Source organism: Sapajus apella, unplaced genomic scaffold (assembly GCF_009761245.1).
Source record: "Sapajus apella isolate SASKATOON/1434 unplaced genomic scaffold, GSC_monkey_1.0 scaffold151, whole genome shotgun sequence".
In the NCBI taxonomy this organism is placed as follows: Eukaryota; Metazoa; Chordata; class Mammalia; order Primates; family Cebidae; genus Sapajus; species Sapajus apella.
In genome coordinates this window covers 357,335-375,288 of record NW_022437091.1, presented here as the reverse complement: position 1 = coordinate 375,288, position 17,954 = coordinate 357,335, and the positions used below count along the sequence as shown (strand labels likewise).

At 36.8% G+C, this 17,954-nt stretch overlaps 2 gene segments (V, D, J or C); both read right to left on the bottom strand.

Moving 5' to 3' along the window:
* Positions 1-17,954, bottom strand: part of LOC116541450 — a 544,521-nt gene that overhangs the window by 455,743 nt on the left and 70,824 nt on the right.
* Positions 5,990-7,106, bottom strand: LOC116541464. The segment is given in 2 exon segments: positions 5,990-6,514; positions 6,669-7,106. Coding segments are annotated over 2 exon segments (399 nt in total).

Below are 17,954 nucleotides of genomic sequence, written 5' to 3'. Positions count from 1 at the left end.
TGTCCTCTTTTGATTGGAAACAAAACTTTTCATAATGGATTGAGACAAGGCTAGGAGTTATTGAATGTTGGAAGCAATGCACAGACTATTCTGTTTAGAACAAAGAGAATAAAATGTATCATTTGTCACAGTTTCTGCATGACTTCACTACTGAGTGTGAGCCAAACACTCTTTCCCTAGCTGAACAGGCATCTTATTGACAGGCACAGGAGCCCCCTCTTGTGACTAAATATATGAATGCTTTCCCACAGGTCCTGGGCAAGTCTTCCAACTGCTTTCATAAAATTACAGATACGGAGGAGAATCACTTATATGTCCTTGTGATGTTACAGAAAGGACTTTAACAATTTTGGTCATTCGTAGTTTCAGAATAATCACCATGTGTGACAAGCCATTTTTGCAATATTAACAGAGTCTTTGCTTTTTTATGTTACTATTTTAACTGCATATATTTTCCTCCATTCAGGCAGTTGGGTGATTCTCTGCTTATCACTTTCAAGAAAGGAAGTATAGCTGGAAAAAAAAAATAAAGAAGTCTTTCCTACCATCTTATTTCAAAACTTTCAGGTTTATAGGCAAATTAAAGAATCTGGTGTAAACTGACTTATAGGAAATGATACAAATACATAATATCAGTCTGCCTACCTGAGTCTATATAAACATTTTCTTGGTAGAGTAATAAGAGAAAAAAGTGCCAAAGAAAAGAGCATCAAAGAGGCTTAAGCATGGCCAGGCCCTTCAGAGGGGCCCTGGTCCTTATACCCTTGATGAGGTCTAGGAAAGTAAACTCCAAACCTCTGAGTCACTTTCAGTGGTGAAATAAATCTCAGGGCAGTTCTGTTTAACACTCCAATCTTCACCTTTCCTCTGCTCTCCAAACTTCAGGCCTGACCTCAAGCTGCAGTGAGGTGGACATGGCCTGCTCGGTTCTCGACTTCCCTCCTTTTTCTTTGATTTTAACTTCCCCCGTTAAGGTGAAAGAAAAAGATTAAGGGGAAGAAACAACAAAACTGTTGTTACTTAACCACTGTGCCCCTCTGGTGTTGTTGCTTCCCTGGCCTACCACTGACGCCTGTGTGTGGTGAGTGTCCGCATGAGAGAGCATCCAGGGGACCTGAGGGGCGCCTCAAGGGAGGTGTCTCCCCTTCCTGTCAGCCCCCCACTCAAGAGAACCCTCCACAGCCCCTTTCTCCTCTGGGTGAAGCCCTGGCAAGATAGCTCGGCCCTGCCACCTCACAGGTGGCACCTGCCCACAAATACACATGCCTCCTCACCGTGCCCAATGCAGAAACCCAGGCCGGCATGGCTGCCCTCTCCACTCTGCCATCTCTCTCCAGTGTCCCTGTCTTCTGCTTAAGTGGTTGCAAATGTAGTTCAAAATCTGCTTCAGAACAAAGACGAAAAGCCACACAATGTTCCTTTTTATTCAGCTGATTTCTGTCTTTGAAAGTAATTATCTTGGAGTATTGACCCCTCACGTGGCTTGTGGGAAAATGTGAACACTCTGATGATATTCTCTTCCTGACTCCTCCCGTCCCTCGCTACCTCCTCGCACCAGCTAAGGGGTGAGGATTGGAGGTTGCAGAGCCTGTTCAGTTGCTGCTTCTTGAACTCAAGGGAATGTCCAACTGTGGGTCATTCTTTCTTAAAAATTTTTTATTTAAATTTTTTTTTTTTGAGAAATGCAGCTCTGCTTAACATGTGAGCCATTCTTAATGAAAAATGGTGGCTGCTTAATGACTCTTGGTTCCTAGCTTTGGGTCCTATTTGTCAAATTCATGACAACAGTAAATGTCTCACAACATATTCTATTGATCTAATGGGAAAAATATCTGTTTGATTCTATAGCTAATTCTCCAAAAGACAAAATAAATATGCATTCCAATAATTATATAACATATAAATAAATAGAAATATTTAATGTATAACATGTATATTATAGATATATAAATGTAAATAGACACATTTGTATTCTAATAATATTAGAAATACAATGTTAGACAAACTTGGGGACAAAATTCAATAACAGTCCTCACACCAACCAAACTCATCATAGATTCAGGAAAAGGAAAGCCTGGATATGAGGATGTAGCAGATGACTAAGCATGGTCACGAAACAAATATGAGTATGAGCATGGTCTATGCTGAAATTATTATGAGCATGTTAAAGGCAGAGTTTAGAGCAGTGTTGTGCTATATTCTGCAATAAGCAGAGCTTTAACAGCGTTGGAATCAACTTTCTTCAATAGAAAGTGAAAATGTTGTAAAGAACCCAGAAAGAGTCAAAAGAGTAAATAAAATAATTAGATAAAACATGTGTAAATTTTAGAACATTGAAGGAAGCACTAAGATAATTGGCTTATGGCCTTTAAAATATATGCAAGTTTTATTTTTTAATTAACAATAAAGAATAAAAAAGCATTTATTCATAGTGGAGAAGCTCATACATTGTTTTAGCCTGTTTTCTTCTTGAAAAGTCTACAACTAAAAGGCTTATATATCCCCTAATCCTCTCTGCTGCTTTTCAAATCATAGATACATTTCCTTCTGTTGTTGAAAACAAAGATCATTCCCTTCTTTATCATCAAAACAAGGTGTTATATACTAATCATGATAGGACATAGTTTAATCTAAATAGGGCATTACCTACATTAAGGCATTTCTAGATGTGTTTCCTGGTTCCCTAAGCACTGTTATCCAAATGCAAAATCGCTTGCATGTCTGTATTTTCCATCCTCTTGAAATGCAGTACTCTCCCAATTGCAGTGTTTTTCAAAGTAAGATCTCCTGATCTAATGATCAAAATAATTAGACAACTCACTAAAAAAAAGCAGACTCCCGACGCCATGTCAAACCTATAGAATCAGAATTTATGGGAATAAAACATTTTTAAACTAAACTCTTCATGTGATTCTTCAATGTAGAGTAAAATTAGGGAAGTACTGTCTAGTTGGTTAACTCTGGAGTTTTAGGGGTTTTTTTCCTCATTTTATTTTATGGTGCCTGCAGCATTTACTTTATCTCAGAAATTCCTTCATCTCAAAACTTACTTAAGCCTCAATTTCGAAATCTGAGAAATAGGTTAATATTACTTCATAGTTTCTGTGACAATGAAGATGATGATGAGGATGACAAAATTGGGACCAGGTAAAGCAGGAATCCTATGGCAATTTTTGTTTTGCTTCACCTGAATACATTGGGCAAACTGTAAGCCTGTAAATCCAAAGGGTCAAATACAAAATCAGATAACATGGGTAAAAGAACACTGTGTCTTTCTTCCTAAATCCAGAAGCTTCTGCCTCTGCTCCCTTGTTTCTAGGCCTCTCTGCATTTCTTCCCCACAAAGCGGGGATGGGAAGAGCTTATTCTGTTGTTTAGAGTCCATTTATAAGTAGGGCATTAGTCATCAGTTTGGCTCAATAGCTAGAACTCCATAATCTACTTGCTCATTTTATATCTCTTTCATTTTAAAGTCCCTGCCTCCCTTGGATGATAAGCAGATCTAAACAGAGTGGCCAACCCTGCCACTAAGTCTGTCCAATAAGGCAAGTAAAATAAATAAGATATAAATATTATAATGCAAGAAACAGAATTTTCTTCATTTGCAGATGGCATGATTGTACACTTCGAAAATCCAAAATAATTCATGACCCAATGATTAAAATTAGTAAGTGTAGCAAGTTCAATGAACACAAGGTCAATATGTAAAAACCAATTGTATTTCCATACACTAGGAACAATTAGAAAATAAAAATTTTAAATCTGCATGAAATGTCTGTACATGAAAGTAAAACTGATACTGGATATGCAAATCACTACACTGAGAACTAAAATCATTGCTTAAGACATTAAACTATTAGATGACCTTATCAAATGAATAGTCTATATTTTTGACACAATGGCTCAATATTTTTGAGGTAGCAATCCTCCCCAAAACTTAATGCAATACCAATCAAAACTGCAAGGGAAATTTTATAGATTTGAAAAGGATTTAGAATTTAGAAACTAATTCTAAAAGTTTTATGGAATCAAAGGACATACAATGGATAAAATAATAAGGAGAAGAACACAAATGAAGGAAAAACAAACCACGGATGAGCTTCAAATTCTACTCTATAGCTATATTAATAAGCACATTATGATATACCTGGGATGCTGAGCTAACAGATGAAACAAAATAGAGTGAAGGAATATGTCTATACATGTATGATCACTTGATTTATGACAAAAGCATCACTGCAATTCAATGGAAGAAAGGAAGATCTTTTCATTAAATGGTCATAGGGCAATTGGAACCTTGACACCTTTTGCATACCATCACAAAAATTGATTTGAGGTGGAAAATAGACCTACATGAAAAAAAACTGTGTCTATTACTTGAAGTAGGCAAAGGTTTCTCAACAGGGCACAAAATAAACCAACTAATAAAGAAAATAAATAGTTATTTGGTCTTTATCAAAACTAAGAATTTCTGTACCTCAAAGAATATCATTATGAAAGTGAGGAGTCAAGTAATGGATTAGTAGAGAATTCACAGTGCATGGTTTTGCAGGGGCTTATAGCCAGAATCTGTGAAGAATGCCTACATGTGAACAATAAACAAACGACTTGAACAGGTGCTAGACAGAAAAGAATATCCAGATGGCCAATGAGCATATTAAAAGGTGCTCAGCATCGTTATTCTTCAGGGAAAGCAAATTAAAACCACAATTTTATGAGATACAACTGGAACTCCCACACATTGTTCATAAGAGCACACAACTTGGTCACCTTTTGAAATACATTTAATAATTACCACTAAAGCTAAATATATGCCTAGTTAAGTTCATTCCAGTGGAATTACCCAAGAATAATGAGTTTATATGTCCACCAAAGATTATTTAAATAAATGTTTGTAGCAGCCTTTTCCATGATGGCACAAAACTGTAAATAATCTAAAAAACCCAAATGTTTATTTCAAGAAGAATGGAAAAGTAAATTATTACATGTTTATACAGGGGGACTTTAAACATAAACTTAAAAATAATTTATGCATACAGCAACATTAACGAATTTCAAAGATACTACATTGAGGAAAGAAATTGAGACAGTAGAATATATGCTGTACAGTACAATATCATTCTGGTCACACAAAGTTTAAGACTAGGTGATGGAAGCCAGAATTGTGGTTACTCCAGGTGGAGAGTGGGGGAAGGGCTGTTGAATTGGAAGGGGTATGTAGGAATCTTCTGAAGTAAAGGAAAATTTCAATACATAGATCTGGATGGTGTTACACAGATCAAAGAAGTGTAAAATTCCATTGAGCTGTAATCTACAGTTTTGTGCACCTTATTATGTGTTGTACCTCAATTTCAAAAAGAAAGAGAAAAGCAAAGAAATAGCATTTTAAATGTTCAGATAAATGTGAGACCATCACCTGAGAATGGGGAGACCTGACAGGGGTTTCTGGAGGGTTGGGAGAAAAAGAACAGTGCTGTTGGATTTTGTAAATATATGTGAGTATTATTTTGATTAAAATAACATTTATTTTAATGATAAGGAAGGAAAGACTGCTGAAAATCTTAGACAAGTTGAGTACTGAAAAATATCTGATGGCCTTATCAATAACTGCTGGTGTTATAAAGAGAACTTATCTTGGAGTGATGCTAACAGGGGCCAGATTGAAATGAGACTGAAGAACGGAAATTAAGAGAATGAGTACAGACAGTTCTTAAAATTAATTTTATTATGACAGGATGAGAAATATAGAGCTGTGGCTGGTGGAGATGTGGGCTTCAAGAAGACTATATTAAGATGAACAAGTTTCACTTATATTTGGCGGCCAGATTATTATGAGACAACACGGAAATTGTGTCAATTTTTTTTCAGCAGGCCGTGTATGCACCTGTGCAGTCTTTTTCCATGTGGTCCACAACTGGAAACCAGGACTGTTCATATTATATCTAGCCCTTTTGAATTTATGTGAGGGGAGTTCTGGGATATTATAAAAAGGAGACTGACCCGCGAACATGCACAAGGGACTGTTTGGGATGACTGGACAGAATGAGCAATAGTCTGTCCTCGGCTATGTCTCATGACTTCGTTCTCCAAAGGACCATGTGGAAAAAGGTCCTAAGCACTAAATAAATACTCCTTCAAGAGGAAGAACAGCAGAGATGCCTCTGCCCTCATTCCAGATCCCCAGCTGCAGAGTTTTGATACAAGTTGCAGGTGCCTAGGGAACACTGTGCCTGCACAGCACAGAGGTACGTGGCTGAGTCTTCAGGTTTAGGGGCTGTGATGTGCAGAAAGCTTTCCTTCTTTGTTAATGTAGCTTTTAGTCTTTCTTTCTGCTTTTCTTCCCCAGCTGAATACAGGATGAAGAGGAATTCAGGGCCTTTCCCAGGATCTTGCCTATACCAGAGCAGCCCTCTTAAATTGCTGACTGTGTAACTGCAGTTGAGACTGCTACTGTCTCCCTCCTGGAGTCTCAGGGCCTCAGGACTCTGCGTCACCTGGTCTTCTCCACTCAACCCTGTTCGGGAAAACAAAATCAGAAATTACACAAAGCTTTTAGTTTAGCAGTTTTAAAAAATTCCAACAGGAAAACTGAATGAGCTGAACTTAAATCTTCATTTCTCTTTCTCAGCTTTGCATGAATGATTCTCATGTCTTAACCTCCAACTTACAGCCAAACTGAAGCCACAAGACTATGAATGCACGCTCCAACATTTTCTCCATCCTGGTATCTCAACCTAGAGACGATTTATGATAATTCCAACCTTCTTTTTTCAGAGAAACTCCTTCTGTATCTTAAGTTCACATTCTCTAGCGCAGGAGACAGCCTTTCTGTTGGCTGCTTAACCAATCAAATGCAAGTCCTCCAGTAATTTTCATGCTTCTGAAATTAAAGGCAGCCTTAGAATGAGAGTAATTGAGCCACTGCCACCTCGTGGCCACAGTACAGTCCCACAGTACCCACTTCATGCCGCCTACCAAGAAAAAGATTGAGGGAAGGACATTCTTCATATTTGGTGGGCATAGTTCATAAGAGGTTTAAGGTTGCAATCCATAAAGTCTTTTGTTATTTGTACTCTTGTTTAAATTGTCTTTTGAATGACTTTTAAGGCTAAGCTGCAACCAGAGGTTACAAAGGAGTTGAACCTAAGAGGTAGGGGTAATGGGTCATATTTTTCACTAAAATAAACAAGAAACTCACTGGTAAAATCTTAAAAAGACTAGCAATTCCTCAAGGATCTAGAAATAGAAATTCCATTTGACTCATCAATCCTATTACTGGATATCTACCCAAAGGATTATAAATCATTCTATTATAAAGACACATGCACACGTATGTTAATTGCAGCACTGTTCACAATAGCAAGGACCTGGAACCAACCCAAATGCCCATTGATGATAGACTGGACAAGGAAAATGTGGCACATATATACACCATGGAATACTATGCAGCCATAAAATATGATGAGTTCGTGTCTTTTGTAGGGACATGGATGAATCTGGAAGCCAGCATTCTCAGCAAACTGATACAAGAACAGAAAATCAACCATTGCATGTTCTCACTCATAGGTGGATGTTGAACAATGAGAGCACATGGACACAGGGAGGGGAGCATCACACACTGGTGTCTGTTGGGGGTATTAAGGGAGGGACAGAGGGGAATGGGGAGGTTGGGGAGAGATAACACGGGGAGAAATGCCAGACACAGGTGACAGGGGGATGGAGGCAGCAAACCACCTTGCCATGTATGTACCTATGCTACAATCCTGCATGATCTTCACATGTACCCCAGAACCTAAAGTACAATAAAAAAAAAGAAAGACTAGAGCTCTGAAAATAAAAGATGGGGTGAGGGGATCAAATAGCTTGCAGATATGCCTAGAAACCCCTCTGATGCAATGTGCAGAGAATTTGGAACAAAAATTAAGAAATCCATGTCTTCAAATAATTTTATGTGTGACTACAGGGATTGAGACCAACTGTACCAAAATTCAGGGTCACAAAATTGGTAGCTCTTAGAAGGAAGGAAGGAAAGAACATGGCAGAAAGAAAAAATAGGTCTCCATTTCTGGACCTCAGAGAGATCTGAAAGAGAGAGAGAGAGAGGAGAGAGAGAGAGAGAGAGAGAGTGTGTGTGTGTGTGTGTTGGGGAGAGATTATTCCATGCAAATTATAAATATTTTACACAATATAAATAATACACAGCAAAAGTAAGTCTTTTCTCCTCATCTGTCTTTCAGTATCACAGTTTTCATTATAGAGGTATCTATACTTTCAAACACTCTCACACACGTACACACTCATTATTTTCAGACAAATGCATACTTCATTCTGTGCCTTGTTTTTTGTCCATGCAAAATGACCACATAGTATTACATTGTTCAACTGAACTATATTACATTTAAACAGTTTTGCACTTTTGTATTTTTTAATTGAAGAAATCAAATTTTTATTTTTTTTTTTCAGTTTAGAGTTTTCCTCATTCTTTTTTTAAAATTATACTTTAAGTTCTGGGTACACATACAGAACATGCAGGTTTGTTACATAGGTATACACGTGGCTTGGTGGTTTGCTGCATCCATCACTCCGTCATCTATATTAGGTATTTCTCCTAATACTGTCCCTCCCCCCCACCTCTACTATCCCTCCCCAAGCCCCCAAACCTCCTGACAGGCCCCAGTGTGTAATGTTCCCCTCTCTGTGTCCATGTGTTCTCACTGTTCAACACCCACTTATGAGTGAGAACATGCAGTGTTTTGTTTTCTGTTCTTGGGTCAGCTTGCTCAGAATGATGGTTTCTAGCCTTATTCATGTCCCTGCAAAGGACAAGAAGTCATCCTTTTTTGTGGCTGCATAGTATTCCATAGTGTATATGTACCATATTTGTTTTATGCAGTCTATCACCGATAGGTATTTGGTTCTAAGTGTTTGCTATTGTGAATGGTTCTAAGTGTTTGCTATTGTGAACACTGCTGCAATAAACATACATGTGCTTGTGTCTTTATAATAGAATGATTTATAATTCTTTGGATATATACCCAGTAATGGGATTGCTGGGTCAAATGGTATTTCTATTTCTAAATCCTTGAGGAATCACCACACTGTCTTCCACAGTGGTTGAACTAATTTACACTCCCACCAGCAGTGCAAAAGCGTTCCTATTTCTCCACATCCTCTCCAGCATCTGTTGTCTCCTCATTTTTTAATGATCATCATTCTAACTGGTGTAAGATGGTATCTCAATGTGGTTTTGATTTGCATTTCTCTAATAACCAGTGATGATGAGCTTTTCTTCACATGTTTGTTGGCTGCATAAATGTAATCTTTACCCATCCTCCCCCAATGATAACAGCTTATGTAGCTATAGAACAGTATCTAAACCAAGAAATTAACACTGGTATAATCCATAGAGCTTATCTAGGTTTCTGAAGTTTTACATGCACTAATTTGTGTTTTGTTCTATGCAATTTTATCGTATGTGTAGATTCATGTAACCACTGCCACAATCAAGACTCACAGCAGTTTCACAGACATGGGTTTCCTCATGCCACTCCTTCACAGCTACATCCATCCCCTCTCCACATCATTAATCCCTGACAATCACTAGTCTGTTACTTACTCCTACAATTTTGTTATTTCAAGAATGCCATATAAATAGAATTGCACAGTAGTAACCTTTTAAAATGGCTTTTCTCACTCTGCACAAGTGATAAAATCATGATATCTATCCAAGTTATTATGTGTGTAAATGTTTCTGTTCCTCTGTATTGCTATATAATAGACTATGTTATGAATGTGCCACAGTTTGCTTAACTTAGCCGTTCACCCACTAGAGGACATCTGGGTTGTTTCCAGATTTGGGCTGTAATGAATAAAGCTGCTATGAATATTCACATACATAGTGTGAATGTAAGTTTTAGTGTGAATGTAAGTTTTTGTTTCTCTACAATAAGTGCCCACGAGTGTAATTGCTGGGTCATGTGGTAAGGCATGTATAATTTTATAAGAAACTGCTAAACTATTTTTCAGAGTGCCTGAATCATTTTATATCCCCACCAGCAACATATGAATGATCCAGTTTCCCTACATTTTCAACACCATTTGATGTTATCTTTATTTTTTATTTTAGCCATTCTGATAGGTATAATTATATCTCATTGTGGTTTTAATTTGCATTTCACTGATAACTCATAATGTTGATCATCTTTTCATATGCTTATTTGCAATATGTGTATCCTCAAAGTGAAATATCTGTTTGATGCTTTTTGCCTATTTTCTAACTGTTTATTTATTTATTTACCATTACATTTTGGGAATTCTTTATATATTCTAGCTACAACTCTGCCTCAGATACCTGGTTTTTAAATATTTACTCCCAGTGTGTAGTTTATCATTTGATCTTCTTAACAGGATCTTTTACAGAGCAAAAGTTTTAAATTTTGATGAAAACCAGTTTGTGTGAATATGTGTGTGTGTGCATTGTGCTTTTCATGTCAAACCTAAGAACTCTTTGCTTGGCTCTGCATCTTGAAGATTTTCTTCTTTTTTTCTAAAAGTTTCATCGTTTTACATTTTATATTTAATTCCATGATTCATGTTGAGTTTATTTTTGATGATGTTTATTTTTAAATAGATTTTTGGAAAGGGGTAATAGGTCATTATTCTTATCTTAATAGCCGAAACTATTCCCTCTCCCTCATCATAACCCCTGATAATCACTAATCCGTTATTAATCCCTATAATTTTGTTATTTCATGAATGTTATATAAATGGAATTGTATAGTGGTTAGTCTGCTTTGAATAACCAAAATGTATCTCAAAGACTTTTAATAGAGGAGTTAAAAACCTTCTATATTTTGAGGCTGAAAATTTTCCTTTTTATCTCACTATGATTATTCTACCTGAAAAAAATTAATTACAAAATATAAGACCCACACCAAACCCTTTACAACCCATCACCTTCTGAAATCCCCTATCATTTATTATAGGGCAGATTTTTAAAATTATAGATTAGGAAAATAGTTATATCTGTCTTATTATCAAGAATAACTGGAAACTTTCCCTAACATTTACGTTTTTTTAAACCTTAATACTCCCCAGGAAAATTGCCCATCCATCTTTAATTCATCAAAGACAAATGAAAATAAGATTTTTTTTTTTACCATCACATTGATTTTCTTTTTTTTTTTTTTCATCTATGACTTCTTTTCTGATATTTAGGCATGTTTCCTGAAGAAAAGACTAATTCTCTCCAAATTGTCCCAAGAATGAGAAATCCCTTTTTCTGTCATTACTTTTTCTGAAAATCATATGCTTTCTTCGGCTTATTTTCACAATCATAGTTTCAAGGCCAAATAGCCTGGCTCCCTGGGACATAGTCATGCTTATTCCAGGAACAGGGTCCTGATTTTGCCCTTATGGGTGAATTTTGAAAAGACCAATAATATTACAATTGAGAATAATACTTCCTAAAGGTCTCCTTAAGGGTTAAGAATCAAGAAGTGTTTATTTTAATTGAAATAATTCAGCCTTTGGAACCAGAGTCAGGAAATTAGAAAAGCAAGCTTATTTTTCTTAAGTCTTAGACTAGGACTTATAATGGAAGGAATATCTACCTAGATATTAAGTAGTCAACTAGGTCACTCAATGGGAAAGAAAATATGTTAAAAAAAAAAAAAAAAAAGAGCAAGTCTTGGCAAGATAAAGACAAATGGCAACAGAGAGTGTGACCCCATCCAGGTATATTCAAGGGCAACAGATGATGTATGAGAACACGTACATACAAGAATTATTTTGTCTGTTCTGCGGAATTTAAGATAGGAGGAAAAGGTATGGGGGACACAGAGAGAACTGAAACAACTGTGATTTTCTTTCAGCCTAGTCACTATATGATTGCTCCTAGTTTTATAAAACCCATATCTCCAGCCACAGTAAGTAAATATTTGAGGCTCAAATTCTAAAACTCCTGGAGATAAACCAGAAAAGAGATAAGATGGAGGGATGCCATCACTGGCCAAAGCCAAGAAGAATCAGCATATATATATAGGAGGGACTTCCAAGTCTGTAAGAAACCAAATCAGATATAAAACTTTGTATAGAATCAGGTGATCATCATGCCGCTGTCTATGCAACAAGGTGGAGACCATCTAAATTGCAAGCTTAGAAATAGTACCTTGTGAGAAAAATATGTAAAAACAGAAAGGAGATATATGACACATCTAAATATAAGGAATGTTCTTATGGTGATGAGAAAAGGACAAATTCAGAAAATAATTGATCTATACTTATCTAACAACACCCCCAAAATAAAACTCTGTGCCTGTTAATGCTAACAATCTATTTGATCTTCAATCAATAAATATTTGATGTGCAACCACTATGTGACAAGACCTATCTAATGGTGTACAATACATACATATTTCCTGACCCTATGGGGGTGCTCACTTTTATAGGTGTAACAGGAATTTTTGAAATCCATACATAACCAGGCAGGGTGACTCGTTCCTGTAATCCCAGCACTTTTGGAAGGCCGAGGTGAGTGGATCACGACGTCAGGAGTTCGAAATCTATACATAAATGTAGACATAGACAAAGATATGTAAAAAATATTAACTGCAACATTTTCTATTGAATTGGACTTTGCAAAGAACCAACAAAGGAGTACAGACCAGAATATATACTTGGGGATTTTTGCAAAGTGTATACAAAACAAATAGATTGGAAATAACCCTTAAATGAGATAGGTAATCTATTGTTTTAGGTCTCGCATTTTTAAATTTCTGCTAAATGTTGAGAATCTTCTTTTGAATATCTCTCTTTATTACTATTTCCTGCACCAGATTCTAGGGTGTATTTTTCTTGTTTCAAATCTTTGATTTACTCATTTATAAACTACTTAAACATCTATTTTTATTAGAATATTTCTCTGGAACACTCTGCTTACTTTCCTCCCATATGTTTTACAAAATTTAACTATTTAGTTAGTTTACTACTTGATGACTTGGCTCTATAATCTACATAATTCCACCCTTCTGTATCTCTGACTCTCTTTCTCTCTGCCTCTGTATCTCTCTCTCTGTCTCCATTTCCTTCTCTCCTCTTTCTCTCTAACACACACACACACACACACACACACACACACACACACACACATGCTATTATGCTCTCTTTTTTAGTATTATTATTTGCACATTGAGGATAGAAATTCTTTTTAAAAGGAAGAATAGCTCTTCATTTGGAATGCCGGATGAAGACAGATCTACCAGGTGTATTTCTATCTAATATCATCAAACAATGGCAATAGAGCATGACTATTAAGTAGTTTTATGACAGTTAATCCGTACATGAATTTAATGCAGGATTGTCGGAATAGAGGCCACATGGTGTCATTAGCAGTTAGATTGTAAGGAAGCTCCTAGTGATAGCTTACTGATGATAGAAAACTCACCAGGAGGTAGAAAAAATCTGGATAGTCATTAGCAGATTGCTAGATACAGAAAATTTTGTAAATCAGGGCACTTACAAGAGTGTTTAGTGGTTGCAGAATAAAAATGAGCTATATTCCAGGATCACAAAAATGGTCAGGGAGCAATACTTGAAAAATTTCAGGCTAAGTATCAGGTATTGAACTCCTGAAAATAATCTAGGAAATAATGAAATAACTATATATTTGTGTACATCTCAGCATTACTTGTTACAGTGAATAATTAAGACACTCTAAATAGCCAACAAATGTAATCACTGAAAGTATTATTAAAATCACACCTTAGACATGTGCACACGAATGTTCATTGCAGCACTGTTTACAATAGCAAAGACCTGGAACCAACCCAAATGCCCATCGATGATAGACTGGACAGGGAAAATGTGGCACATATACACCATGGAATATTATGCAGCCATCAAAAACGATAGTTTGTGTCCTTTGTAGGGACATGGATGAACCTCGAAACCATCATTCTCAACAAACTGACACAAGAGCAGAAGATCAAACACCGCATGTTCTCACTCATAGGCGGGTGTTGAACAGTGAGAACACATGGACACAGGGAGGGGAACACTACACACTGGGGTCTGTTGGGGGGAAATAGGGGAGGGACGGTGGGGGGTGGGGAGTTGGGGAGAGATAGCATGGGGAGAAATGCCAGATATAGGTGATGGGGAGGAAGGCAGCAAATCACACTGCCATGTGTGTACCTATGCAACAATGTTGCATGTTCTTCACATGTACCCAAAACCTAAAATGCAATAAAATAAATTTTAAAAAAATAAAAATAAAATCACACCTTACAATATCATCATTAGAATGTGTAATGTTAATCTACAAATAACATTCTGTAAGCAATTATTTCACAATATACTGCTGGGTAAAAATGTGTAATAGAAAATATCCTATACCACATGATTCCATAATAAAGTTTTTTTCTGAAAGGTAGTATTGTGGAGCTATCTTATTTTTAGCTTTCCTTATTTGGATATTTTGCTTTTTTTACCTGAAACATAAATAACTCTGTAATTGCATATAGAGAATGTAACTAGGTGGTGAAGTTAGTTCTGAGCAAACTGAAGAGTTTCATTTCTCCTTAGTGTTAAGATTTGTAGTAATGTTTATCCTAGGCATGGCATTCCAAGTCACTTATGATGCAGCATGATTTGAAGGAAGAGCGAGGAGGATCCAAGAGGTGTGATTTCATGGATATTCCAGCTCTAGAACGGCGTTCGGCCTGAGTAAGCAATGCATAAATACCTGTGGAATGAACCCAAACCATCTAACAATTTGCATGTGGATTTGGCCAAGTGTTTCTTAACTTTTTAAGAGTCAGTTTCACACTTTAATTTAGTCACCCATAAATTTTTTTAAAAATCTTTTGCTAGCCAGGCATGGTAACTCACGCCTGTAATCCTAGCACTTTGGGAGGCCAAGGCTGGAGGATCACCTGAGATCAGGAGTTCAAGACCAGCATGGCCAACATGGTGAAATCCTGTCTCTATTAACAAAAAAATACAAAAGAAGCTGAAGCAGAAGAATCACTTGAACCCAGGAGGCGGAGGTTGCAGTGAGCATAGATGGCACCCTTGCACTCCAGCCTGGGTGACAAGAGCAAAATTCCATCTCTCTCTCTCTATGTATATATATATATATATGGCCAAATAATCTACTTCAAGATAAAGAACTGAAGATAAACATGCTTTTGATGAATAACACTTTAAGATACATTCTCTGAGCCAGAGAGAACATTCTCCTGAGAGTGAAGTTTCTTCTAAATCTCCATCTCTGTTGACAGTGCCTCCCTGCCTTTTCCTATTCACACTGTGACTCTTGCCCAGGTGTTTATATCAGAGGATGTTGAGATATGACATTTTTATAGGGCCCCCTCAGGCACATACTTAACTGTAGTTTCACTCGGGGCATGAAAATACATTGCTGAGATCTTAAGCTGTGAAGCTGTGATGATGTGGCTGATGGAACTGGCTGGTTTCCGGAAGTTCAGAGAATACCAACCCTTTTTTCCATTCTGCTCATTAAAAGATTCTTGATCAATAAAAAAAATAATTTTCCCACTTAGTGGATGTTTGTACCAGAGTAAATAGTAGCTTCCTGTACACAATCCAAGGTCACAGCCTCCTTCTGCGACATAGAAATTGTAGCCTGGGTTTGAGTTACCTTCTGCGATTGGCTAGATCTTGAAAAGGAAAAGAGAGGAGAGAGGAGAGAAGAAAGGAAGGGTGAGAGAATTATAGCGATTCTCCTCGTAGTATAGAAATTGCCATTGGGGCGTGAGTTACCCTCTGGCACTGGCTAGATCCTAAAAAAGAGAGAGAAAAGAGAAGACAGGTAAGGAAGGGAGAGAGTATTATGCCATTTCTCCTAGTGGTAGCCATGAAGTTGTAAGGAACTAATGTAGGACAGGGCTCTGACTCCTTGTCCATTACCTTTTTCTCCTAAGCCCCATCAGGCAATAACAACCTGCTGCTGCCTCCAGATTTTAAAGCTGAGAAAAGCCCGAATCCTGCATTTGTGGCCATCTTTACCCTCTTTAGTCAGAAGGAGGCCATGACCATCTTCAGTAGGCAGGGGAGCAGAATGGTGCAAGTTTTTCTGAGTACCAAGCTATAAGATGTTCCTGTGCCAAAAGAGGAAATGTGATTTGCTGTTATCAGTTTGCCTGTGTTATGCCATATCTTTCTGACATGGTTGAAGAGTCTAACCTGCCTATTTGGTCTTACCGTAAATTAATGGAGTGCAATTATATCTGTACATGTAAAACATTAGTTAAATTAAATTGAAGGGCTTTAATGATTCAACCATTTGCTATATTCAGCCAATGTATCAGAGATGGATTCATAAGTTTCATAAGAAATAACAATTTATTATGGGTTATGGTGACTACTGAGAACAAATTATCATCCATCTTTTTGCATGGTGTATGCTTTTTGGTCTCTAGCTGAAATCTACAGTGAAATATATTCACCAATTTTTCTTCCAGACAGGGAGATAAAACTATTCACTCTTAATCTTTATAATTCTTTCTTCCTATGCACCAAGGCATTGGATTCTGGGAAAATTTATATTAAAGTTTCTTGTCTGCTTAATGGCATTACCACCATTTCTTGATTGACAAAATTTGTCCAGTTGCATGTGCCCAATAGCAATCAATAGTAAGTCTGTGCTAGGAAACGTCTGGCTTTCAAACATTGCACCCAATAGTCTAAATGAGTGCAGCCAAACTCATCAGAGCATGCATTTGTATTCTCTTATATCATAAATAAAGCAATTGGAACATTGCAAATCCCTCTGTCCCACTGCTGCAGCAGATGTGGCTGAAAGACTCTTGTCACTGGGGGCAACACTATAGTTTTACTCTCAGCAGCATGAAAGTTGGGTGACTGATTTGCATGGTGTCAATGGGCAGATTTATGAGTGTGATTGTTGACTGCAGCTTTTAATTGTCTGTTTATGTTCTCTTCTTTGAATGAATATAATTGAATATAATATAATGACCTAAAGTTCCTCTTATGAGAAAATAAATTTTTTAAAGTCCAGGATGCTTTAACTAGTGATAAAATTATCAGAAAGTGGTTGTCTCTAGGAGGAAAAATTAGACTGGAAAGGACCAAAAAGGGACTTTGAGGATATAGAGAGTGTTCTATATATTGTCCTGTTACGTGGGTGTATATTGTTCTCAAAACACATTAAACTTAACACGTAAGTTGATTTCACTCTAGAAAAATATATACCTCATTTAAAAAGAACCAAAATAAAATAATGTATACACAGAGAAAATTAATATTTTTAGCATTCTACAGTTGTTGCAGGAATTTGTTTGTATTTTTCTAATTGCTACAGAGCAGCTGTGGTCTGTCGTGATTATAATCTACTCTGATAACTGTCTGAGACTTGGAATCAACAAAGACTAGCTGAACATTAATATGCCCTGGGATGCTAAATATACACAAATGAAATGACTAAAGAAATTGAGATGCCCCACAACTCTGAGAATGAAGATTTATGGCTACACTTAATAATACAAAAACATCTCATAAAGTTATGATGGTGTAAAATTTGCTAGAAGCCAGAGTACATACTAAATGATCCCTTTAATTAAAGTACAAAACTAATCTGTACAGTTAGATGTCAGGATAATGGTTACTTGGGCTGCTAGAGACAGGGAGTGGGTAAAAGAGTAGCCTGCCATGTGGGTAGTACCCTTTTTCTTGATGTGGGTGCAGGTTACATGGGGTTTTCCAAGTTGTGAAAACTTATCTTGCTCTACAATTGTACAGGGGCATATTTCTTTCTATATAGGTTATTTTTGGTTTCTGTTTTACTGAAGTATAATTGACATAATAAAATGCACTGATACAATATATTCATTTCAATGAGTTTGAGAATTTTATATACCTGTCTAACTATTACCTAAAACAATATGTAGAACATTTCCGTAATCACAGAAAAA